A 26,038-nucleotide genomic window follows, 5' to 3' on the forward strand; every position below is an offset into this window, starting at 1 on the left:
AACTGGCCAGCTAAACCAGGTGAGGGTATCTGATAGGTCTCAAACCCTCTGTGAGTTAAAGAGTTCCCCTACAAGTGAAGACACACTCCAGCAAATTGAGTGGATGACACCAATAGTGGGTCCAACAATCAGGCTCGTCAACCTGGGAAGGTAGCCCTTCTAGGAAAATTCTGATGGCTTGCGGGACAGTTCTGGGAGAAGAAACGGCTAAGGAATAAACCCTACGCAAATCCGGAGTGGAGTTCCTATGATGGTTGCATGGTGCACTGTATGCCTCCTTCCAACAATTTCTGCAGCCAAGCTGGTGTCAAATGTATTGCTCTGCTTTCCTTTGGAACACATCAGTGTGGCCGAGAAGGAGGTCTTGTCGTGTGGACCACCCAGAACCTCCATACACACTGTCAAGGCTTGCACCCCACTAATGCAGAGGTTTGGCTTCACCCCCAGAGGTGCACACCATTGTCTCTTGAGACATACGGATGCCAACAACCACAAAATAAAAATAAAATCACAAAACAGCAGCACAGAACAGCAGTGCACAACAATGCAGGCTTGGGGTGGTCCGGAAATGTTATGAATAACTGGAGATTTCATTTATGCCTCTGTGTTTTCTCTTTAGAGAAAAATATGCCTGTCATCTGTGTATATGGGGGGGGGGATCCAGAGGGGTGTGTGTGTGTGTTTAGCAAGATGTGGCCTGCCAGTCAGATCACCCTCAGCATTATTGTTGAACGCTTTCATTTCTTCTGTGTGGAACTTTGACTTCTAAATCTTTTGACACAAAGGACCAAGGAATATTCACATAAAGGTCAAACTCACTGGTAGTTAGAAAGAAAAAGGCCAGAGTTGAAAGAGAAGATAGTTGGGTTGAGTGCTGGGAGCTCGAAGCTAGAAAGAGGAGGAAAAACTGGAGACTGGGAAACAACAGGCTGGGAAGTGAGAGGATCAGATTGATGCCTGATCTCTTTTTTGAATTCAAGGCTGCAGCTATGGAGAAAGCAAGGGCCTCTTGGGGTGGTAGTGCTGTGAACCTATCCATCATAGGCTCAGGTTGTATATGTGTGTAAATAAACCATATACCATAAAGACACCACATTCTCCGCTGTATGTCACTCCAAAGGAAACACAAATCTGGGTAAGCATCTGGAACATCTGGAATCATGCACCACTCAGATATTGGGGTGGCATGCAATAATATCAAAGAAGCCGAGCACGTTTGACCAAAGGAAATATCAAGAGTTATTAGAGGAGCTGGAAAAACACTGAAATGCAGTGGCTTAGTTTGACAGCTACACTTGTAATCTCCTTGGCACTGATGGCATAAAGATCAAATGTACCAACATTATATGTCCCCAAAGAGCATTTCCTGCTCTAACAGTTGTGCAAATTATGCAAATTGAGATTATAAATGCAATTAATTAACAAATTAAAATTGTCAGACTTCACACTTAAGCCAACACCCTTGTACGTCAAAAGTGGGATTCACTAAACTGACACAGAAACGGTGGCCTTAACACATGTGTGCCAGATTTTAAAATATGACCTGTTCCTTTGCTGCAGGAATGGGGACTTGTGTTCCTCTAGATGCTGTTGGATTATAACTCTCATCATCCATAACAATGGACCATGCTGTTGTGTCCGATGGGTGTTGGAGCCCAACAATGTTGGCAGGCCCAATCCCTGCCTTTCTATAAAATGATTTCAACAATTCCACACTTTTGGACCGGAGGCTTTGAGAAGTGCTGCTGTTATGTTAGAGGTGGAAAATGAAGCTGAGAAAGATTAAGAAAGAGTGTAGTTATGAGATGTCACTTTTTTTACATCAGCCTGCATGAAGGGAGAACAGAGAGGCGGTGATGCGCCCCCCCCCCAGTGGTGGTAGTGCTGCACTCAGCAGGGTGGGGCAGTGGCAAGGTCGGGAAAGGGTTGCCATATTTCAAAAAGTAGAAACCAGGACACCCCAAAATGGTTGAGCTTTTTTTAAGGCAATCCAGACATACGGCAGCCCTGGGAAAGCTCCAGGTTGCTGGTGGTCTAATTGAGCTAATGTGAATTTGCTCGATGTGAAGATGATGGTATCATTAAAAGTATGTGAGACAAAAGCAAATAATGTATGCATAGAAATGGGCAAGGAAGAAAAAGTATTTAAATCCAAATGTGAAAGGCAGCTAAGAGGTTCTTAAAATATATCATTATAAAGACATCTCAGGAAGAGTAAAGGAAATGTCAAGAACATGAATGCATCAGTGCTGCTTTCTACTCAGGGGTAAAGCAGAAGAAGGGAAACAAACCTTGCTGAAAATCGGAAAAAGCTGACAGGGAAAAATATGTCAGCAAGAAACCCAGAAAGAAGAAAAACCAAACTGCTGGTAGCTCGCCAAATTAAGGAGAATAAGATATGCTTAAATCAAGCATCATCTGTATAAAATGAGCACATGGCACATTTTAAATTGACTTCCTAATAAATGAGAGTTGATTTGCAATGCTTTTTGGGATACAGTATTAAATTAAAGTTTCTGGTGCAGGAGGGAAAGAAAAATACAGAATGGAAAATAAAACACTAGTCAATCCATTCTCCGAAGCCAAGGTCATGCTGCAGATGAGCAAGACAATGGCATTTTCAGAATCCTGTTCACTTTTAAAATATTGAAATCATTTTGCAGCTAGGTACCTCATCAAAATTTTATGTCAAGTTGAATTGGAATTGGCTACTCACTCTGAAATCCCAAAGAGAGGTTTCAAGAGTCCTTTTCAGTCCAGTAACCACATAGTTCCCAAAGTACTGCTCTCGCTGTACTGTCTGACAAAAGGTCCAGAAGTACAACTTTATGCATGTTGGGCTCTTTTTTTTTGCACACAGAAAGAATACTGGAAATGCACAGTTCCCAAACTTACAGAGAAGAGTTGTGCATATACATGCAGGGGTCTTTTTGATACTGTATAAAGTACATATTATATCAGTGAGAGCAGGGTGCTACTTCAATGTCACTGCCACTAGTCAATACAGGTTCATTGCATTCACATTAAATTTCTGAAACAGGTTAATGCATACCTACATTTTTTTCCACAATCAAGCTTATTGATCAATACATGGCACAATTGTGCATGGTTAGCATTTTTAGCAAATAAGCCTCAAACACAAGAAAGGAACTATCTGAAGATGAGCATGGGGACAAGGGAAATACTGAGAGATATCAAATTAGTCATACTAACTAAAATACATGTCTCTACTCTCTTTGCATAACCCTAAAACCAGGGGTGGACTTTGGTCTTTTAAATTTCAGCAGCGCCCTGTGCGGGACCAAAGTTTGGAACCCCCTGCCACCTCCCATTCTGCTCAGTTAACTACGTCATAATTGTGATGCGTTGCAGCACTCCCTAGGCTTGGCAGTGTGGTGGAACCTATATCTGCCTCTGCGAGACCTCTTGGCTATCTAGAAAAGTTGAACACTAGAAGATTCAGGACAAACAAAAGTACTTCTTCAAACAGGGCATATTCAAACTATGGTTGTTTTTAACCAACCTGGTGCCCTCAAGATTAGGGGTAGCCAATGTGGTGCCCTACAGATGTTGTTGGACTACAACTCCCATCATCCTTGGCCACTGTCTCTGATGTCTGGAGCTGATGGAAGTTGGAGTCCAACAACATCTCGAGGACACCACATTGGCTACTTGAGCACTAGGTGTTTGAGACTACACCTCATATCAGTCCCCAAGGCTGGCAGGGGCTGATGGGCATTGTAGTTCAAAAAATATGGAAGACACCAGGTTGGTAAAGGCAACGTTAACTAAAGTTATTGTATTATTTAACAGGAATCAGAAACTCAGTCTTTTCTTTTGTGTTGTACACACTATCTGCTATTTATATCCTTGGAATGTATGAGAAATTTATAGTCACTGCATAAGACTGGGAGCCAAACTGCAAGTTATGTCAATTGTGTATTTACACATTTGTTTGTACAGTGGTGCCTTGCAAGATGAAATTAATCCGTTCCGCGAGTCTCTTCGTCTTGCGGTTTTTTCGTCTTGTGAAGCACGGCTATTAGCGGCTTAGCGGCTATTAGCGGCTTAGCGGCTATTAACGGCTTAGCGGCTTAGTGGCTTAGCAGCTATTAATGGCTTAGCGGCTTTAAGAAAAAGGAAACAAACTCACAAGAACTCGCAAGACATTTCGCCTTGCGAAACAAGCCCATAGGGAAATTCGTTTTGAGGAACGACTCAAAAAACGGAAAACTCTTTCGTCTTGCGCGTTTTTCGTCTTGCGAGGCATTCATCTTGTGAGGTACCACTGTATACTATTTAGTATACTATTCTATACTAAATAGAAGCTGTATGTGTGAAGAGTGTCCCAACCCACAATGAAACTACAGAATGAGCACAGTTCTACTCTTTCCCACCATGCTATAGTACAAATAGCTTCAGGGAAAGTGCTTTTTCTCTCCAGAATAACAAGCAGGGGGGAGGATTAAAAAATAACCATCAGCTCTATCAATATCACAGTCCCCATCTGGATCACAGCCCTATGGCTACCATTTTAACAACACATAAATACATGTGCAAAAAGCAAATACACAATCTAGCTTCACTCTTGACTAACAGGTTCTATTGATTTAAATAGGACTTGAGTCACAAATAACTTTTGCCGGATGGCTCCCTATGTGTTTTATTGATGCGTAATCTAAGTCAAGAAGATACTGGGACCATCAGACTAGTCTTTTCTTCCCCTCTGAAGCAAATGAAGAATTGATTGGAAGCAGTTAAAAATAGACAGGTGCTAATGGAAGCTGTGACCTAGACTTAATCGTTTGGTTTCTTTTTGGTGGTACATTTCTGTGATACCTTTATTGACAAGAGGATGTAAGAATGTGATTGTTCTTAAAATGGAATCAGGATAATAAGGCAAGACTGGATAATACAGTATTCGGTTCACAGAATTTGGTTGGAACAATCAGACTCTTACATCCTCATTAAGCCCTGCTGGATAAGACTAATTGCTCATCTAGTCAAGCATCCTGCTTTCACAGTAGCCAACCAGATGCCTATGGGACGCCTCAAAGCAGGACCTGAGCACAATGGCACACTCCTCACCTGTGGTACCCAACACCTAGCATTCAGAGATACCCTTCCTCCAACAGTGGAGGTGAAAACTAGTCATAATGGCTAGCGATCATTGACAGTCTTCTCCCCCAAATCTACAATTCCACAGTGTAGCATTTTCGATTTTAGGTGCAAATAAGGCACACAAATAATCGGTTATTCCAACATGAAATGTAACATGCACAACTGAATATCTGATGGAGAAATGGGCAAAATTATGCAATTCTGGGTGAACTGGCAGAAAGGTAGCAAGCTGTACAGCCTCATATTCTCATTACGTTTTAGGCACTGTTATTAACGGGGGCTGATGGTTAGAATAATTTCACATGCACTGTGTTCCTTCACAGATTCTCTCCCATTTGCTTCCTACCTTCTTTGCTGAAGCTGGAATTGAGAGAGCTACTTAGGCATATTGAACGGTTTGGGTGCGCCTCATGGGATTTGATGCTTATTAAAAAAGAAGGAAAAACCACCAAGAACCCACATCATATTACAAACTTCTGATAAAAGCTTTCAGAATTTGAGAACTGCCTAATAGTAGCTAGTGGCCATTGGAACACGTAAGGTGGAAGGCAAGGAGACCAACAGTAGGTGAACCAGCAACTAACAGGTAAACGTAAAGGGACCCCTGACCATTAGGTCCAGTCGTGACCGACTCTGGGGTTGCAGCGCTCATCTCGCTTTATTGGCCGAGGGAGCCGGCGAACAGCTTCCAGGTCATGTGACCAGCATGACAAAGCTGTTTCTGGCGAACCAGAGCAGCACACGGAAACGCCGTTTACCTTCCCGCCAGAGTGGTACCTATTTATCTACTTGCACTTTGATGTGCTTTCGAACTGCTAGGTTGACAGGAGCTGGGACCGAGCAACGGGAGCTCACCCCATCGTGGGGATTCGAACCGCCGACCCTCTGATTGGCAAGACCTAGGCTCTGTGTTTAACCCACAGTGCCACCCGTGTCCTTAACAGGTAGAGCTAACTAATTCAACTTTTGTCTCCATTCTTTTATCTTCTGAATTTTAGAAGGGCAACTTCTAAAGAGGATAGACAGTGCCACCTCTGGGCAGTTTGTAAGAAAGAAGGCAGGCAGGTGGGCTGGCTGAGGGCAGACTGAGGTTTATGGGGCAGGTGGAACAGCCTCCACTGGAGAGAAACAGAGGCAGGTAGCAGGTGATCCCTGCAATCCATAGAGGAATTGACAGGACGGGTCAGGGCAACTCCCCAGAAGCCATCCTGATCTACAGCTCCCGGAGCAGCTCACCTCACACCTATCATGCCATCTTAGCCTCAGCTTTTCTCAGCTGTGGTGGTTCCAGAACTGGCTAGGAAAGAAAGAGTATTGGTAGCACTGCATGACCAATATAGCTAGTCGGGAAATGCTCAACAACAATCAATTAGCTGTTCCACAGTTTGTTTTTAAGGCAAAGCAAACAGCTGAAAGCTGATGCAGTATTCAAAAACAAAGAAGGGCTATATGAGTTTGAAAAAGGAAACTATAATAACATTATTTGTATAGGTCTCCGAGCTCAATATTCATTTTATTGAGTGATGTTGTTCATTTCTTCACTCAGGGAGCTCACAAAAGACCTGCATTTGAATAGGAATGGCCAATATTAATTTTTAGCTCACAGAGTCCCTCACTTTTAGACTTCTCCTTCAAACCTAATTTCATGGTCTGTCTCCATAACAACATTGCTTATTTCTGCCAGCCTGGAGTCATATGATATAGTGTAATGTATTTAATCTGATTCCACAGACTCAAATGCAAAGCAATTTACCTTTGGCATGATTTGGGCGCCACACTAGTTTAAAGATTTCAAAGTACTGGCCTTTCCATGTTAATCATATTTTTTAGCAGCCCATCCAGGATTTACTGACAAAAGAGAGAGGGTTAGAGTTATGAGTATTAGGATAGCTATGATAAGAGACCTTAATTCACTTTGGAAGTAACTGCCAGTTCTGTAGCTCCATATGAAAGGGGTGGGGCTATTATTTTAATGTCTGTGCAATTGGTTTTTATAATTTCTAAATGGCGTAAACCTATTTTGGCATTAGGTAGTACTTAAGAAATTTATTATTATTATTGTTATTTTTCAGGAACGAACAAAAAAGCAAGAACTGTCTCTTCCATAGTAGTCCCTGTATAAATACCAATATTTAAAAGAATATTAATGTCAAAGTGGAAAATCCTTTGATGTTATATAAACTAGAAGAATGGAATGGATGCTATCCAGATTGGTTTGCCATACCATCCAGACAAAAGAAGTAAACAGAGCTGCTTTGCATATGAGATTTATAGGGGCATTAGAAAAAACCTGATAGAGAGGAGAAGCTATGTTGCTAGGTAGGACATTGAATCTCTCTCATTTGAAAATCACCAACGTAGGATTAAATTGGCTAACTCTCATCCAATCAACATATACCTTGTTCCAGTGTCTTATATGCTCATATTATGAAGTCTCAAGCTTATGCTTGAAACGCACAGCTGGCACATGCCATTTAGTTTATAGTTCTATCTATATAAAATGGATTCTAAGAATAAGTTCATACAATCAATATGGGTTATATAATCTGGTTGGTTACTTGAATAGACACCACAAGTTCTATTTATCAGTGTACTTTCTTTTCAGATGGGAACATATGGGGTGTCCCCATTTTGGGCTGCCATTCTTACATTAATAAATGCCTGCATGGTGACACTAGATCCCACTACAGTGCAGCACCTAGTGGAATAATACAGAATAAAACGGTAATAATTAGGCATCCAGACCAAAACAGCTTCTCCTTCCATCGTTCTCTATGGTAGTGCGCAGCAAACAATTCCATTGTTTGGATGCGGGAAAACAGACACAAACAACCATGGGAAAAACAGCTAAACAGCAATCATGTGAGTGGATCTTCACAGAAAGAGAACTTCTCCAAATTGTTGGGGGGGGGGGAGAGATCCTCATCTAGATTTCTTCTAGACAATCAAAGCATACAGTTAGATGCTCCAGAAAACTCACTGACTTCCTGGCTCATCAAGAGATTTCTACAGTGGTGCCCCGCAAGACGAATGCCTCGCAAGACGGAAAACCCGTTAGACGAAAGGGTTTTCCGTTTTTGAGCTGCTTCGTAAGACGATTTTCCCTATGGGCTTGCTTCGCAAGACGAAAACGTCTTGCGAGTGTTCCGATTTTTTTTCGCTCCCCCCCTTTTTCTAAGCCGCTAAGCCGCTAATAGCCTTTTAGCCGCTAAGATGCTAAGCCTTTAATAGCCGCTAATCCGCTAAACCGCTAATAGCGCTAATCCGTTAAGCCGCTAATAGGGTTGCTTCGCAAGATGAAAAAACCGCTAGATGAAGAGACTCGCGGAACGTATTATTTTCGTCTTGCGAGGCACCACTGTACTATGTCAGAGAACAGTACCTGGCCAAAAGTTTTAGCATAAAATAATAATACTGAAAAACAAATAAATTTGGTGCAACAGACATGCCACCATATGGAAACTGGGTCACCTGTAAACATGCAGTGTATGTCAATTTGTTTCTAATGTTGTAAGTTGCCCGTTCGCAAAACTTATCTGCATCCAACTAGAGTCACTTGAGGAAGAAATCTATCAAGGAATAGAACATTCAGTCATTCCTAAACTCTTCACATAATTATCACAGGTTGTGACAAAATGGAACATTGGTTGGTTTCAGTTGTGCTATGGTTCCTTAACCTGTTGAATATTTTTAATATGGTTACAGAAGTTGGGTGCCACCCCCCACTCTCTGCTGAGTGGTAGCAAGTTTACAGGCATCTTTCCCAGCCAGTCTTCTTTCAGCCTCCTCAACGTGAATCCCAGTCTTTTTTCTCCCAATCCTTTTTCCCAGTACACCTTCCTAAAAGACCCTCTTTTTCTGCCACTACAAACCCACACCCCATCACCTCTGGCAACCTCTGTCTGCCCAGGCTCCTAGATGGGCCATCAACAGCTTCTTCATATTGATGCCTCTATCCCAGGTGAGGCCCTGGCTTGGAATGAAAGCTTTGCCTGTATTTCCCCACTGGCCTGCAATCTTCCCTTCAATACTCCAAATAACCAAAATTCTACCATTTATTAATTTTTAGCATTTAGGGGGGAATCCCCCTCCCCAATCTAAATCAACATTATGTTTAGGAGTGGGAGTGGGGAAATCAGAATTCTGTATGTTATTATTGAGTAGATATTTTGTTGTCTGGGAAGCAATTTTGAAATTTGTACCTGATGGGCAGAAGTAATTGAGAAATGTAATTATGCTGTGCTCTATCTACTCCTGATAGCACAAATCCTACCTGATGAGAACAGTACGGAGGTTTTCATGGAGTTACATGCACCTTCCTTTAGCCAAAAAAATAATTTTTTTAAAAAATACCCAGTAGTTTGTATTATCTGAGCTGTTTTTTTAAAAAATAATAATTGTATTATTATGGCGATTTCTTTTTCATTATTCAGATACAAGCAAGTGGGAAAATGCAGTACCAAGTCTCACTCCGTCCTTTTCACTCTTTCCCTTACATGTTTCAATGAAACACTAGCCCTAGGTTTAATAACACTGCTTTTTGGATTTTGCTGAGTCCCTCAAAATTAGATGTTGCTGCAAAACTAGCCTTTGTTGTCATATCCAGAGTGATTTGTTTCTTACTGAGAGCCCTTTTAAAAAGAAGAAGCAAAACTGAGCGTAGTTATAAACGAATCTCTTCAATTGCATTGAAAGCATTAATCCTAGAGAGTCTAGGAGCTAAAAAAGAATAAATGGCAAAAGCTCACCTAAGGCAGACTTATAACTCACATCTCTAAATTCCCTATACAGTGTTTTAACTCCTAAAACCTTGTAGTAAAGTAACTGAAGTGAAGCTCATTTTCATTAATCTTACAGATAAGTTTTGCAATGACCAGGAGGGATAGAGCAGCAATACTCTTAAGATTCTAGAGGGCTATTGGGTAGAGCATCCAGCTGATAGCTGTGGTATCCCACAATTGACTTAGAATTCTCATCTGTGTTGTCTGGAAGGGTAGAACAGTCTTCTACAAGTGTCAGATCATGGAGAATCAAGGCTATAGCCCTCCCCGCCATCAGTGTCTCATCAGTCACTGAGAAGATTGGAGACATGGAAAGAAGGAAGACATTCCATATTTTAAAATGCACTGTGCTGTGTTGTTCAGGGTTTCTGATAGTGCCAAAGTAAGGTAAAAGTCCACTGCTGCTAGCAACCAAATTACATGTTATGTGTGGTTCCATGGAACTGTGGTCAGCTTTCAATGTTGAGCGGGTCAGTAGCTGCTTAACGCCTTTCTCCTGAACTGTTTCTCACTCCAAATCAATTCTTACATGAAGGAAAAGTCAGTAGAACCTGCAGCTTTGCTCCCAAAGAAGAGGTTAAAAATGGCAAGGAGGAGAAAGAGGGGGAAAATGTGCAGCCCCTTCCCCAGCGAGCGCTGCACTCAAGTTTGCATCCTTGTGCAGCTTTTAGTTTTTTAAAAAATGTTGCACAAACTATATGTATGTATCATTGATCCCTAAGAGAAAGGGATGCATCATAAAATATCCATGTGGTAAGAAGAAGTAAAACATTTCCTCTTTTTATTACAAATTCAGCAAGATAGCTGAATTCTACTCCATCCCTGAGAGAACCTTCTCACATGCCTCATCTCTGTAATGGCAGGTGCAGAGTTTCTATGCTAGTATGGAGCACTATTACCGGAAATTAAATTATATTTTATTTTAGTGGAGCCCAATTTGGGACAGGTTTAGAGACTGAGGGAAGAAGCTGTATATAGCAGAGGCATTCCCATAAGACTGAAATGAAATGGATGATACAAGACAAGACTAAGATGAGAAATATTATGTATGATTTGCTCAACTAATCTTCTTGCCTAGATCTTCTTTTTCTTGGCATCTTTGGAAGATTCACTTTGGGTTCTTCCTCTGATTTGGAACTCCCTTCTTTGAATAGCCAACATTCCTCTTACCTTTCTTCCTCTTCTTCTTTTTTCAATACTCTGTTTAAAACACTGCATTTTCTTTTATATGCACTTTAAAGATCTTCTAGATTTTGGGACATTGTTGTTGTTCCTGTTTCCTCTGGGGCTTTTTCACCTACTGCCTTAAACTTCCAGTTAAGAATATAGGAAGCTGCCTTATACTGAGTCAGAGCATTAGTCCTTCTGGCTCAAGTAATGCCTATTCAGACTTGCAGCAGCTCTGCAGGGTTTCAGACCTGAGACCGAACCTGGGACCATCTGCATACAAGGCATACAGTGCTCTACCACTGAGCTATGGCTTTTCCCAAATTGTAATGACTGGGGTAAGATTATGAACCTGTGGCCAGGGAATTAGCTTCTAAAATACTATTGCAGAGCACCTAGTAATATAGGAGACTTCCAAGTAAAATGAAGATGATTCTGCTGACAATGAAGCAACCATCCACGGTGGGTTGAACTTGTGGCATTTGGGTATTGGGAGACCTACCAAGTTAAAACTATGGAAAAATTCATTGACTAAACTAACAAAAATGTAAATAAATAAAAATAGCCATCCCTCAGATGTAACTTTGGTTTGTTTAAAAGCAGAATAAAAAGCATCTTATATTTTTAAAAGAATGAAAGCCAGAGCAATGCACATGGTTTCCAATCTGGCTCAAACTAGGTCACTATTTCTTTGCTAACCTTACCTTACATGAGGGTTAAATGGGCAGAGGAGCACAACCATCTCCTGCTTAAACTCCTTAGGGAAAGAGCAGGATGACAATAAAATAACAGCTACTGTTCTCCAGGCCCATGCCTCAAGCAGCTGTTTTCACTCATCTGAACACACTGTCGGGCGATCTGGATGAGTTAATAATTCCTATTATTATTGACCCACTTCATTCTATGCTTTGCAATTTAGTTTATAGAAATTTCACACTACAGATTGTTAAGTAAGGTTGAGGCCATTGTTAAATAATTCATCTGAAGGCCTGGGCCAGGGCTCAAATGACTAAGCGTTTTGTTGCCAGAGTGCAGTGTACAGAAACACTAAATCCAGAGTCAGCTGAGGTGAAAATGATAAAGCAGATTACATCTGGGAGGGTGAATCTACTCTGCTGTGACATATAGAGGACACCACACTATAAACAGAAGCTCAGGCAACTCTCCAAAGCAAGAAGGCTATTATGGGAAAGAGAGAACTGTCCACCCTAAGGAAAAAAAGGAGTCTCATAGGGTCAAAAATTCTGGCAGCCAAATCCAAAGTGCAGATGAAAAGGTGACAGCATCCTTCCATGTAAAATAACTGGACAGAAAAGACAATAACTATCAATGTGTAGTTGTATTTTCTCAGTTGAAAGAAGCAGATTTCTCATTGGGTCAATATGCCAAACATCCAAACATGTGGTCTATAGACAGATGTATATTGTGGAGGTAAAAGGAGGTCATTGTCTTATTCAATAGCGTCAATTTGTCCTTAGCTTCCAGAGTCACAAAAGTAGGATTGCAGGGTCTTTTTCTATTTTCAATTAACCGTAAAATGCAACAAAGTATTTTGCATAACAACAAGGAAAGAAATGAGGAAGAGAATAGAGTGGCATCAGATAAAGGAGAGGTGATCACACCAGTGCTTCTATATTCACTTAATAATAATAATAATAAATTTTTATTTATATCCCGCCCTCCCCAGCTGAAGCCAGGCTTAGAGCGGCTAACAACAGTAAATTAATACAGCATTCTAAAATCAATTCATTATAAAATCAGTTCAGATCAAATTAATGGCAACCATTGGGCTAGAGATCTGTGAGGAATTACTTACAATCTGTCCCAAAGCAGCAGTATTGCCTGATATCACCAGTAATCTACGAGAATGGTATATTGAGCTGCTGTTGGGGGTGGAAAAGTTGCACTTGTCCTTTTGCTTCCTCCCCCAGCAGTTCTCTCTCTTCTTCATTTTGTATAACAGCAGGTCAAAGTCCTGACCATAGTGTCATGGAATCTGACCAGAAAGTAAATGAGACATCTTGGATCCTTCAACTTATTTTAGGTATCTCTCCCGCTATACATAGTGTTCTCCTGACTCCGAATAATCCCTCTCAAGCCACTCCAGCTGAATGTTACAGTCATAGCTTTTTCAATGCACAATACCAATTTTGTCCAATATATTTTAAAAGATCAGATGGAGAGAGAAAGACCAAGAAGGATGTCATGTCACACAGAACGCTATTGCCCATAAATTAAGCACAGTTTACCGTCTCAGTATTTTATAAATATAAAAAAGGAAAACAAACAAACAACACAAAGATACACAGCTCCAGACCGAGTATGGTGTAAAACATCAAACTAGGAAATAGAGAAACCTGCAGAGCAGAAAAACTGTTTCATGTCATATCCCCCTCCTCTCCCACACCTTCAAGGATGATCGGGCACATTACCCATTTGTAAAAGGTAAAGGCAAAGGACCCCTGACCCCAGTCGTGAACGACTCTGGGGTTGCGGTGCTTATCTCGCTTTATTGGCCGAGGGAGCCAACGTTTGTCCGCAGACAGTGTTTCCAGGTCATGTGGCCAGCATGACTAAGCCACTTCTGGCGAACCAGAGCAGAGCACGGAAACACTGTTTACCTTCCCACTGGAGTGGTACCTATTTATCTACTTGCACTTTGACGTGCTTTCAAACTGCTAGGTTGGCAGGGGCTGGGACTGAACAATGGGAGCTCACTCCATCGTGGGGATTCAAACTGCCGACCTTCCGATTGGCAAGCCCATGGGTAGGCAAACTAAGGCCCGGCGGACAGATGCGGCCCAATCACCTTCTCAATCTGGCCCGCAGACAGTCCAGCAATGAGCATGTTTTTAAATGAATAGAATGTGTCCTTTTATTTAAAATGCATCTCTGGGTTATTTGTGGGGCACAGCAATCTGTTCATTATTTTTTTTCAAAATATAGTCCAGCCCGCCACAAGGTCTGAGGGACAGTGGACCGGCCCCCTGCTGAAAAAGTTTGCTAATCCCTGGAAACCCAAGGCTCAGTGGTTTATACCACAGCGCCACCTGCGTCCCTTTTACCCATTTGTAGTAGTTACAATTACTTTTGTCATTGTACAATGAGTTCTGCCATTTCCCCACAATTTCTGTCCTTAAAGCTGCTCCCCCAAATTGTGCCCTTACTGCATGGTCCCTTCTGCATGCCAAAAAGAGAGAGAATGGGTGCTATCCAACTCGGAGTCAACCCATTAAAAGCTATGAACTTGGTTTCAACAAGTCTACTCTGAGTATGATTAATGCTGGATATCACCTGATAAAATTAAAGACGAGTCATTAGTTTAAAATATGCCTGAATCAAACATCCAGCTGCCCTACTCTTAATACCTCTGCACACCTCCAATTGCCCCCCCCATACTTAACAAAACAAAAAGTTGTTGCCTGCTACAAAGAAGGAATTCCCAGAACTAGGAAACCAATGATTTGGAAAGCTCTCAAGCTTCCATCACAGATCACCTGCATCTCAAAGTCTTGAAGAGCCCTCTGTTGGTTTCTTGAGTAAGTACAACCTTTCAAAAAATTCAGTGATTGTTCATGATAAGAGGAAGAAGAAGGTGGGAGAGACAATAATTTCTGTGGGGTCACCTCTTAATTAAAAGTGCATGAAGCAAGCTTTGGAAGGAATATTTTTCCCCCAGGCATACATGTTCAGGAAAAACAACAACAGCTGGTGTTAAAACACTTTTGTTACATGCCCAAGCTGTTGTTACTTGAATTAGTTTGCTGCTCTTTAGAACAAAACTGTCATGCTAATTACTTTACAAAGGGCTTAGCTCAGAGATTTCAAGTTACCAAGAAGGAACTGAATCAATCTGCCATCAGTTTCCTGCAAGGACAACATAGGAAAAATATATGTATCCATTTTAAAATTTGCATTGAATCCCCTCCCCCACCCGCACACAATACTCACACTTTAAAATATTTCCTTCTAGTTACCTACAAAGAGGAGCTTTTCAGATTAGTTGTGATTAAGGCATTGTCCTAGATCATATTTTCCAAAATCATATGCCACTAATGATATGAAAGTCTCCCATTCCAAATAATAATAATAAGTTTGGTCTGAAGCTGTGCACAGAGTTCATAAGGGGAAAGCTTCAGGATGAAGTATCAACCAGGAGTTGCTCTACAAAGAGTGCTTCTGATGAGCATTCAAATGCACACAGGGAGCTCCACAGGTCACCAGCAGAGAACCTTTGGCGCTCCAGATATTATTGGGCTACAATTTCCATCTTCTTTGAACATTGGCTGTGATGGCTGTGGTTGATGGGAGTAAGAGTCCAATGTCATCAGTAGAGGACCACAGTTTTCCCATCTCTGCTCCCTACAGTGTAGCACCCTGCATTGTGTACACCATGTCATGGAGCTTTTTTGAATATTAAAGTAAAAGGAGAACCCCTGACACTTATTTGAATTCCTATGTGTCCAAGAACAGCTAGGTGAGATCTCCTTTGTTTTAACATGCGAAAGAAAAGAAAGGAGACAGAAAGTCTATGCTGCAGCCTTCTCTCTGAACCAGAAGAACAGAGAAACTGCACTGAACTCTTCCCTGCTGTTCTCCCACCAAGCTAGCTGCAATTTGGCTAGGTCATTTAAACTAAGGCTGTCTCATACCTTACCTCGGAGCTCCCCGTAACTCATGAAAACCCCAGGATCCTAGATTACTGCCAGCACAGGGGAAACATTGCCGAGCAAGATGACCTGTGGGAGATCAATGCACTGACTTTTTCTGGGGTAAAGTGAGAGGAGGATCTCAGTTTGATACAAATGTTTTTGCTGTGCTGCAGTGTGACAGAAGAAGCAGGTGGCAGCCTGAAGGATATTATGCTGAAGTCCATTAGAGCTGTAGAATCTCCACCCTTGATGTGGGGGAGAATGATTTGTGGTGGCTTAAGTGTCCTATATTATATTTCATCTACTACACTTTCTACATTCCCACATCTGAAGTGAAAAATTATTAAGCCAGCAACAATACGTACTCAGATCCAAGCAGCAGTCAAAGCAAGGGAATTACAACAGTTTGGATACTCAAATACATAAGTGTTTAGCTATTGAAAATGAAGCACTTAGGGCATTCAGTCTTCCATACCTACATTGGCACAGGTTACAAGACTGGGGACAAATCATACAGTTATTAAAATTAGACATTAACAGAAATGGTCTGCTTTGGAGTGTTTACCAACATCGTTACGTAGTACAATTCTCCATTATTCTGTGAAGTAGAACCAGCAAGTTATTTTCCGAATAAGGCATGGCCTGCAAGCCAGAAATCAATACCTCCGATGGTGTCTTTTTCAAAGTACATTGTTAGTATGTTACAGAAAAATGTTGTTTAAAAGATTGTTCCTGTTACAGGAAAAGTATGTCATTAAGATTTGCAATAAAAGGTATCAACAGAGAAATTATTAAAGATGTTCCAGAAGGTGGGAGGTGGGGCAGAAATGATGGTGACTCCTCATTGCTGTGCAATAGCTGTTGACTAACCCATTTTTAATTGCCAGCATGAATGATATATGTACAGCATTATTAAAATTGTGAATCTTCTAAAAACGATGAGGTCTTTATACTGCAAACACCTTCATCAAACAAGTTCTAAGAAATGTGAAGTATAACGAGTTCCTACATAAACAATGACATTTCAGAAGTCTTCTACAAAATAAAATACACTATACCTATTTTCTGTTCAGAGGGCTTATATAGTACACTAATAACCAAAGCAACTTATTTCCTATTTGAATGGGTTTAAGGTTCTTCTTCTTATTATTATTATTTATTGACTTTTCCTCCATGAACAACCATTGTGGTGGGGATTGATATACATCTGAAAATAGAATTGCATTCTGATAGCAAAATATGCACAGCGGACACACACGACAGCATTAATATAAACAAGCTACTGTGTTTTATAACATTTTTGTCTAACAAGAGTCAAGGAGAAAGCTGAAAGGTGACTATAGCATGTTCTACAGTTGGATACCCTAGTCTCACTTATTTGTAGTAGGCAGGCTAGATGGCCAGCTTATGGCTGAATAATGTACTTACCATCCTCAGTGGGCACATAAATATTCAGATACAGGCAGTCTTCATTTTGATCTTGAACATACGTCATCACAGTATCCAAGTTGGCAGTAAACCAAACAGGCAGCATGTCGTTGAGCAGTGATCTCTCATCCAGATACTGTGGGCAGACAGCAGCAAATTGTGTGGCATTCCGTGTGCCGGTCCAGGAGGAAGGAGGCTCCGGGGGCTGGAATCGTCTTTCCCCAGTTGGAGGAGAAGCATAAGGAACTCCCAGGTATTGCTCCACAGGACCAAGTATTTCATTGGGCAAAGGTGTTCTTACACCACGTATTTTGCCATAATTCGTGGTTACGACTGGGTATTGTGCTTGTCCATCGATAAGCGTAAACCGTATCGCTAGAGCAGTTATCCAGAAGAGGAAATTAGAATTCAACATGACACAAACAGGAGTAAAGATCAAAGGCAGCCATAAGAGTCCCATTGGCCTTGACATGATTTACATCAACATTCGCAGGCCTCTGTCTTCCACACCCAGATGGAGAATCAAATTAGTCAGGAAAGGGCAAAAAAGTGAGGGGGGGAGGGGAGTGTGCAAGTGGGGGGGAGGGGAGGGAGGAGTTGACCAAGGAAAATAAAATAAGGGGCAAAAACAATCTTGCCAAGGCAGAAAGAAGCCCCCAAAATGAGTGTCGTATGTGTCTCAGCAGAATGACCATAGACAGATCCCCGTGACACAAAAAGCAAGGGAGTTCTTTTGCTTAAAGCCCATCCCTTGGGTCTGCTTCTCTTTCAGTGCTGATATCACAATCCAAGAATCAGAAGTGGCAAGATGTTCAACATTTACTCTGCTACGTTGGCAAGGTGGCTCCTTCCAGTTAACTCCAGCATGATGAATCAACCTGTGCGATAAACAAAGAAGGGAGAATTAACATACACTCTGCTGCTGACAATATTTTAAAATAAATCTTCAATTTGTTTCCCTGCCATTTCATCACCTCCATCCATTTCTGCTAGATTAACATCATGCTGCCATTTAAGGATATAGGAATTCTCCAATGCCTATCAGTCCAGTGGGACATACAGCTAATGAGAAATGCTTGAGTAGCACACCATTAAACGGTAGCTGCTATCTCCACTGGGCAGTGACGCTGCACATTTCATTTCTCAGCAGCTATATAACTAGCTGCAGAACCATCTGCTGTCTGTGTATGTGAAAAAACAAATTTTAACTTAGAGAAAATTTCAGTGGCATTGAACAGAGGGGACTAGCTTTGATTACTATTTTGTGCACTGACTATTTATTTACATCACTGCTTCTAAGGGGCTCAGAGCAGCATATATTGTGTCTCCTCCCCATTTTAAGCCAGAAGCATTATGCTGAGTGTGACTAGAACAGATTTGACTCCAGGATGCTGTAGTCCAACATTTGAAGTCCAATGAGTATCTACTTCAGCACAGTGGGTTGTAATTTAGGGTGTTTTTGTGCATTTCTCCCCCTTTCCTTGGCTTGTTTCAAGCAAATGCAGAACTGTTGCTGACTAAAATGTAGATGTGGTGTTGAAAAAAAGTTCTCTTACTTCTCATTAACATCATTCACATGCATACAATACTAGTGAAAGAGGTCAAAGGTGGTTTTAGTCTCATGTGTGAAAATGCATTTCACCTCTTGTCCCATGCAGAGTCAACCTCAAATCTGAGTATCTTTCAGAACAGTTTGAGATGACTTGTTTATACTTGTTAGGCTTAGCTATTTGCCTAACATTTTAATTGGGACTCTCAGTGGCTATGGTGGTTGCTCGAGAGTAACCAGGCAGGACTCTGACCTGTCTTTTACAGGCTTTATTCTTGGTGCAAACTATTTACAGTGAAGAGTGTCGTAAATTCATGTCTGTCTCAATCGCTAGCAGAATCTGGGAGTGGTTGGTTTTTGTACCTCCCCCAGCACAAAAGTCCTGTCACCCCCAGCCTTTTCCAACCCTCCCTGTGCCGAAAACTACTGCGCAGAATGGGCGCTGGAAAGGGCGTGCTTCCCGCCTCTCTGGCTTGCTCAGGCTCAGTGTTAAGGCTCTCCCTAGCATCCCCTTGCCCCTGCACTTCCTTCTCCACTGGAGGTAGGGCTTTCCTCCTCACCAGAAGAGGAACTGCTTCACAAGATTTTCGGAGGCTCTCTATAACACAACTGCCCCTCCATCTGTCGTCTCTGAGCTGATGGCAGTTCCCTGACAGGGACATAGGCAGAAGAAGCCTTATTCTGGTACATCTTGCTCTGTATAGTCTCCATTGATCGGAATCAGCTCCCCAGGATTCCAAACAGGGGTCTTTCCCAAAGCTAAGCATGTGTTCTATCACTGAGCCACAGACCTTCCCAGATTATTTCTATCCCTGCCTGCTTCTCTGCACATTTTTATGTATAACCCTACCATGAGACTTTGGAATGAGAAAGCTGAAAGAAAATCTACTAAAAAATAAATAACCAAAGCAAACGTGAAATGTGTTAATTTTTCCATTGTCAAGGAACATGTTGTCATAGCTACTTTATTTTAGCTATAAAATGTACTCAACACAGAAGTGTCCTTTCAAGTTCCTCATTAAGATGCAATTTTCCACATAAGGTCCAAAATATTCAACAAATCCATGCCAGGGTTCTTTAAAGAAGCGAGCACTCAGCACTCTCTATCTAGATAACTCCCTCCCCCACATTTGCCCTGAGGAAGTGGCCTAATTTTAATGTAGGACTTTGCTTACACTGTTAAATGTCAGGACAGTGACAAGAAGTTTCCGTAGCATATAGACTCATATCAAGCTAACCTAAAGGAAAATGTCGGCTGAATTGTATGAATGTTGCATCATGGAATACACAAAAATGTAATATGAGAAACATTTTCAGTCAAAGGAAAAGAAAACACGAGTGATTCCACTCCACTAGGGACAGCACCCCGACTCCAGCTAAAACTAAACTGTATTAACCACATTCTCATACAGAAATTCATTGAGACTAAACTCTAAGAGTTAGATCACTGAGCACATTGGAGCAAATTTTCCCATCTGCTGGGAGGTACTTGACTTCCTCTAACAGTAAACACGTATGCACACAAGCACACACACACACACAAGATTATTGGCCTTATTTGTTTATATATCTTATGGCTTGCTTTTGTGTGGAAGATTGTGGAGTAGGGTTCTTAGGATTCACGGATACGGAATTATGTCACTGGTCTCTCTAGCTCAGTAGAGAATAGAATTTTATTATTACGGTCACAGACCAGTTCCGGGTCACTCACAATATCAGGAAAATCATAAAACACAACAGGAATACATTGAATTGCAATTGGTTATAACAGAGACAATTCAGATATAGCGACAGTTAAAAAAATATATTAAATCTTGATCACTAAAATATAACCTAAAGTTATCATTTAAAACCTTAATCATTTTGGTAGCACAGCTTGTTCCCTAAGTTTTATGGCAGTCGCACAGAATTTGGCCAGAGTATCTCTAGCTCAGTATTGTCTAAACCAGCAGACAATGGCTCTGTCAGTATGTTCTCTTTAGAACCATAACCTTTAATGGGGACATCTTGCCTCTCTTGGTGCTCTGCTTTCTAGAGTCAGCCAATAGGGGAGTTGCCACAAGGATGAGTATGCACCTTTAGGACCAAAATTTGAAGTCCAGGTGAGAGAATGGTATTTACTGTAATGGTGGGCTACCTGAAGCACCTGGTGGTTATTTTGCTTTATGTTTTCATCTTTTCCCTCGAGTTTCATATGAGTGAGATCTCTTAGGTCTCATAATGAACCACTGGAATGCATTGGATACTGTGGGTATTATAATACAGTGGTACCTCGGGTTACAGACACTTCAGGTTACAGACTCTGCTAACCCAGAAATAGTACCTCGGGTTAAGAACTTTGCTTCAGGATGAGAACAGAAATAGTGTGCCGGTGGTGTGGCAGCAGCAGGAGGCCCCATTAACTAAAGTGGTGCTTCAGGTTAAGAACAGTTTCAGGTTAAGAACAGACCTCCAGAACGAATTAATTTCTTAACCTGAGGTACCACTGTAATATTACTGGCATTGGATGTTGCTAACTGACCAACTGGTATGTTTTATGTTCATTTAAACATTTGCCACTGTTTTGAATTAAATGATGTATTTATCATGTTGCATTGCAATGCATTCAAATCACAGTTATGGCATTTCAGTTGCCTATCCTGTGAAATGCTTTGGGCACAGACGTATTTGCGGAAAATGTGGTACGCAAATACACTGACCCTGAATACAGGGATTCAGACTGAAGTCTTTGACAGTCCTACCTGGAGATACCAGTGGTTGAACCTGACATCTTTTGAATGCTAAGCAAGAGCTCTACCGCTCCAAATCTTTCCTACTTAAGGATGTGAGCTATTTCTGCAGCCTGAAGTGCATCCCAGGCAGAGTTTCATTACCATCTGTTGTTTTTTAGAACAGGGCCTTAGAGTCACCTGTGACAGGTCATGAAAATGTTGACCTTTTGCAATTCTGCTAGCAGCTCTGTTGCTTGTATTTACTTAACAGTGAGGGGAAAACATTTCTAAGCTACTCCAGAGCTTTTCACAGCCTTGTTTTAAATGATTGTTATGCCTTCTGAGTTTGTTCAGGAGAACATCCTTTCCTAGATTACCATGCATAAATGGCAGAATGACAGCAACAACAATCTTCCTTCCTCAACCTCACCAAAGACTTTGCATGACACACAGATTAGCTTTGCTTTGTTTGCATCCTCTAAGGCTATGTTTGCCAATGGGTGGTCTTACAGAGAGCCTGTGGCTTCCTGTGTCTGCCTCTCCCTTTTCACAGGGCAAGAGCTGTGGACAAGGAAAGGAATAGATGGCTGGGAGAAGGCAGGACATACAACATGTGGAATTTGTCCCAGTGTTACTTGTCCTGATTATTGGGGGGATACAGTGCACAACTATAAGAATTGGAGCAGGGATGCTCAATGATGTGAACAGTTGTACTTTAACTGCTATGGGCAGAATCAAGGTAGTAACATCTCCCATACAAGAAGGCTCCTGTCTGAATTCTGTCCATGCATACAGTCCTTTACACAGCTGTAACCTCTCAACTTTCAAAGTAGAAAACAACATCCCCTTTGGAAATAAGGGTAGGGGACTTCCACTAAATGCTATAGGCAGACCCAGTACTCATGGGTCCTGAGTACTGATCAGACAAGGCATAGTCCTCTTCTTATTTAACACTTCTGCTATAATTTTTCATTTAAGAATGCCTTGTTGGTTGGCTTGTCTTTGCTATTTACTTTTATTTGCACACACACACACACACCTCAATTTCCATTTGATCCATGAACTAAGCTGTGTGTGTGTGTGTGTGTGTGTGTGTGTGTGTGTGTGTGTTGCATTCCAGTGTCAAGCCAAGTTAATACCACCCTTATCATTCATTTGGATACTAGACAAAACAGTTTGCCTCCATCCAAAACCCTGTGGGATAATGACGCTGACACTGGATTTTGTGTGAGCAAAACAGGCTGACTTATTCACTTTACCCTTCTCTCAGACTTTTCTGAGACTGAATTCAAGAGCTGTAGATTCCAAGCACACATAATGATTACTTAGGAAAGTCTGAAGCTCACACAAGTGTGGGGTCATTTGTGAATTAGGTGTAGATATCCTTGATAGCAATGTACTTAAAGCTTAGACTACAGGAACTGACTGGTAGGAATGAGTTATTATTACTCTTCTGTATACCCATATACTTTTCTACAATCAGTCTGAGTAAGAATAGGAAGTTAAATGGACTCATAGTTTTCCCAGTAAGGCTGCTCCCAGGTTACTATTCAAATAGCAAGCAGAGAAAGGAGATTAAGGCATTGTCATTTCACTGACAGAAGATCCGGTTCTTTATCCTTTTCAATCTAGAATGGATGAAAGACTAAAAATGATCAATTACAGAATGAAATCCAGTATTTCAGAAGTGGTGCCAAAATGAGAATGGGTCTTTTCTGTATGATATATTTCACTACAAAATGTAAAATACAGTAGAAATGCAATTTAATTAGATGAGCAGAGGCTTAGAATACTGTCTTATTCCCCCTACAGGAAAGGAAAACAGATAATAAGGGAAGTAAGACAGAATTTTATTATTCATGGCAAGTCCCTACTAAGAAAACATGCTGTCTCAGTGCTTTTCTGCAATAACAGAGCTAAACCTGTTAAAATGATTTGCTTGACAGCCCCTATCATCCAGCCAAACACATAAAATTTAAAAATGTCTTCCAGTGCTTAATTACATTTTTGCACATCAATGAGCTTTCAGAATTTTAACTCAATTCAGCATCTTTGTTCCAGAAGAAGAAGGAGTCAGAAAACAAAAATAATATTCAGAAGGAAAATATTCTCTTTCCCCACAAAAAAACACAAGCACATGTGCCCATGCACATGTACACACACACATGCTCCCATTTGTTGAAACTTTCAGCAAGTGCTATCCAGAAGAAACATTCCTACAATAAGGATCATACAGACAGCTTTTGGTAGCATTCCAGTTAACAGAACTTCTGTAGCCAACCACCCTCCTTAGTAACAAAAAGCTGAAGGTACCAGGTTCAGTCCCAAGTGATTTGGTAAAAGACTTGATTTTGCTAACTGATAATAGATTTTGTGATTGTAAAGAGTTTTAAATGTTCATAAGTACTAATAAAAATATATTTGTTGTGATAGCACAAGGTTAGACCTGGATGAATATTTCCTCAGAGATCAACTGATTATATAAACAAAACACTGAGCATGTTTAGGCATCTTATTTTGTTTTCATGTGTCATCTTTTTTAAGTTTTATTATGCTCTAGGGCCTAATTCAGAAGGAGTCAGTTGGACCAGATGCAGTAGACTGTGGCATTTTCTTTGCTAGACCAATCTACTGAATTATCACTTTCTGAAACCGTTTTGAAATTCACACCTATCTGAATTTTGCAGTGCAGTTCTCCAACAAAGCAATGTTTCCAAAAATGCATATATTATGGGGAAGTGTGCACAAAAAGAAATATATTAGCGAAATATAACATACCGATAATGCATTATACCAGGGGAAATTACTTGCAAAAATTATATACTTTAGTCAAAACTGCATACAAATCTGTGTTTATTAGAAGAAATCTGCACTAAAATGCTGATGAATTTTCATTAGATTAATCATAATCGTAGTCCCAAATTGCTGTGGAAATTTGGAGAACTGAATTCATAATTGGGGGGAAAACGATAAACAGAGAACTGAAAGTGACAGGTCCATCCATCCCTAGCCACAATAGACGCCTGGCAGAATGCATTCACTAGGAAAATCAGAAGCTCTGTAGTCCTGAACTAGGACATTTTAAGTGGTGGATTAAAAAAAAGAAAAAATGAAATGATCTGGCATCGTTTTTCTATACTATTTAGTGCTTTAGGTTTCTGGCCCCTTCCCAGCATCCTTTAGGATTCTTTATAATCTAACAAAGCCTTATAACTTTTTTTTTTCTTGGCATGCCCTGTAACACAGTGCTCTAGGCAATAATATTTATTTTCTTCATTGCTCAGTGTCACTAAATCCAATAGCCCGTAGCAGTTGGCTGAAACTAGGCAGTGGACAAAAATAACACTTACATTAATCTCCAAAGCTGGTATGAACAAAGTACATGACTCATAGGCGCATGAGTGGCACAATATGGCTCCGATACAAAGAGGTCAAGCGTACACACAGAATTCTAATGGGTGCATATTTTCCTATTCTCTTTGCTGTTTAGGGTAGCTATGCTTATGCAATGGAATCTTTGCACATAGGTGCCTATGTAAATGGGTAGTTTGGCACAGGAGCTCTGTGTGCACATTTCTGAATTTCATTCACTTAGGGTGCCTCCAGACCATTCCTATTTTTCAGGAAGGATTCAATGGCATACTGCAGCTTTAGATTTTTTCAATTGAAGTGGATTAAGTGGTTGTTACCCAGTGCAACTTTTTGAGGTTTGGAAAGTGATGGGGAAATGAATTTAAAAGTGTGGGATGAAGAAATAATTAATAGGATCCCAACCGGGATGGGTGCAGAATCAATATTCATTGTCATATAACTACCCTGTAAACAAATCAGAATGAATGTTTAATAAAGACCAAATTTATTGTGCTAGCAAGTCAGGATGAGTGCTGAACAAACAGTTTGTCTGGAGGAGCTCTTACTCTTTTTAATTCATCATATTTGCATATCATGTTTCCCCTAAGGGCAAATGATTTGTGTTTGTCCCATTTTAAACATACAACATTCTTATGAAATAGCTTCAACTGAGAGATAATAACTAGCTCAAAATAATTCAATATGCATCATGGCTGAGCAGGAACTTGAACCCAGGTTACCATAGTCCCAAGTATTTCTAGCATCTTTAAAGGCATTTATAAATTGCTTAATATTTCAAAAATCTAAGTGGAGTACATTTATGTTAAGAAATGCATAAGAAATGCAGTCCAAAACCAATAAAGCAGCAACATAAAACCATGTAAAATAACAAAACAGGTCTGATAATACGGGTCAAGGAAAGCTTGGGCAGAGATAAGTCTTCACAACACATCTGCAGCAACTGATGATTTGTTATGGTTGGGTCTTTCCCACAGAAGCAAGACAATTAACTCAGGTTTTATTGCTCAAAACACACAAATCACTCTGGAGCTCAGTCACTCAGTGTCGGCTTCCAAGTTTGCTGTTGCTGAGTCTGAGGTAAGCCCCTTCCTCCTCCCACTTTTAAAGCCCCACTTACGCTTCCTTCCCTGTTCACACCTTTTATTAATCTTTGCAAGCCTACACACCTGGGGATGGGCAATTCCCTGTAGCGCTCCCTCTGAGTCTGAGCTACAGCTGTCAGTCTGCATCTTCTCCTTTGAACTCCCCCTTCCCTTC

At 40.9% G+C, this 26,038-nt stretch overlaps 1 protein-coding gene across 6 annotated transcripts in view; it reads right to left on the reverse strand.

Moving 5' to 3' along the window:
* Positions 1 to 26,038, reverse strand: part of NLGN4X (neuroligin 4 X-linked) — a 155,199-nt gene that overhangs the window by 99,343 nt on the left and 29,818 nt on the right. For all 6 annotated transcript variants that reach the window (XM_083501868.1, XM_083501871.1, XM_083501866.1 and 3 more), the window contains one exon: positions 17,150 to 18,027. In XM_083501868.1, the coding sequence (XP_083357994.1) occupies positions 17,150 to 17,621 (472 nt within the window). In that variant the 5' untranslated portion in view covers positions 17,622 to 18,027. The remainder of the gene's footprint in view (positions 1 to 17,149; positions 18,028 to 26,038) is intronic.

The sequence above is a fragment of the Podarcis liolepis genome (genome assembly GCF_965112155.1).
Source record: "Podarcis liolepis genome assembly, chromosome: 4".
Classification (NCBI taxonomy): Eukaryota; Metazoa; Chordata; class Lepidosauria; order Squamata; family Lacertidae; genus Podarcis; species Podarcis liolepis.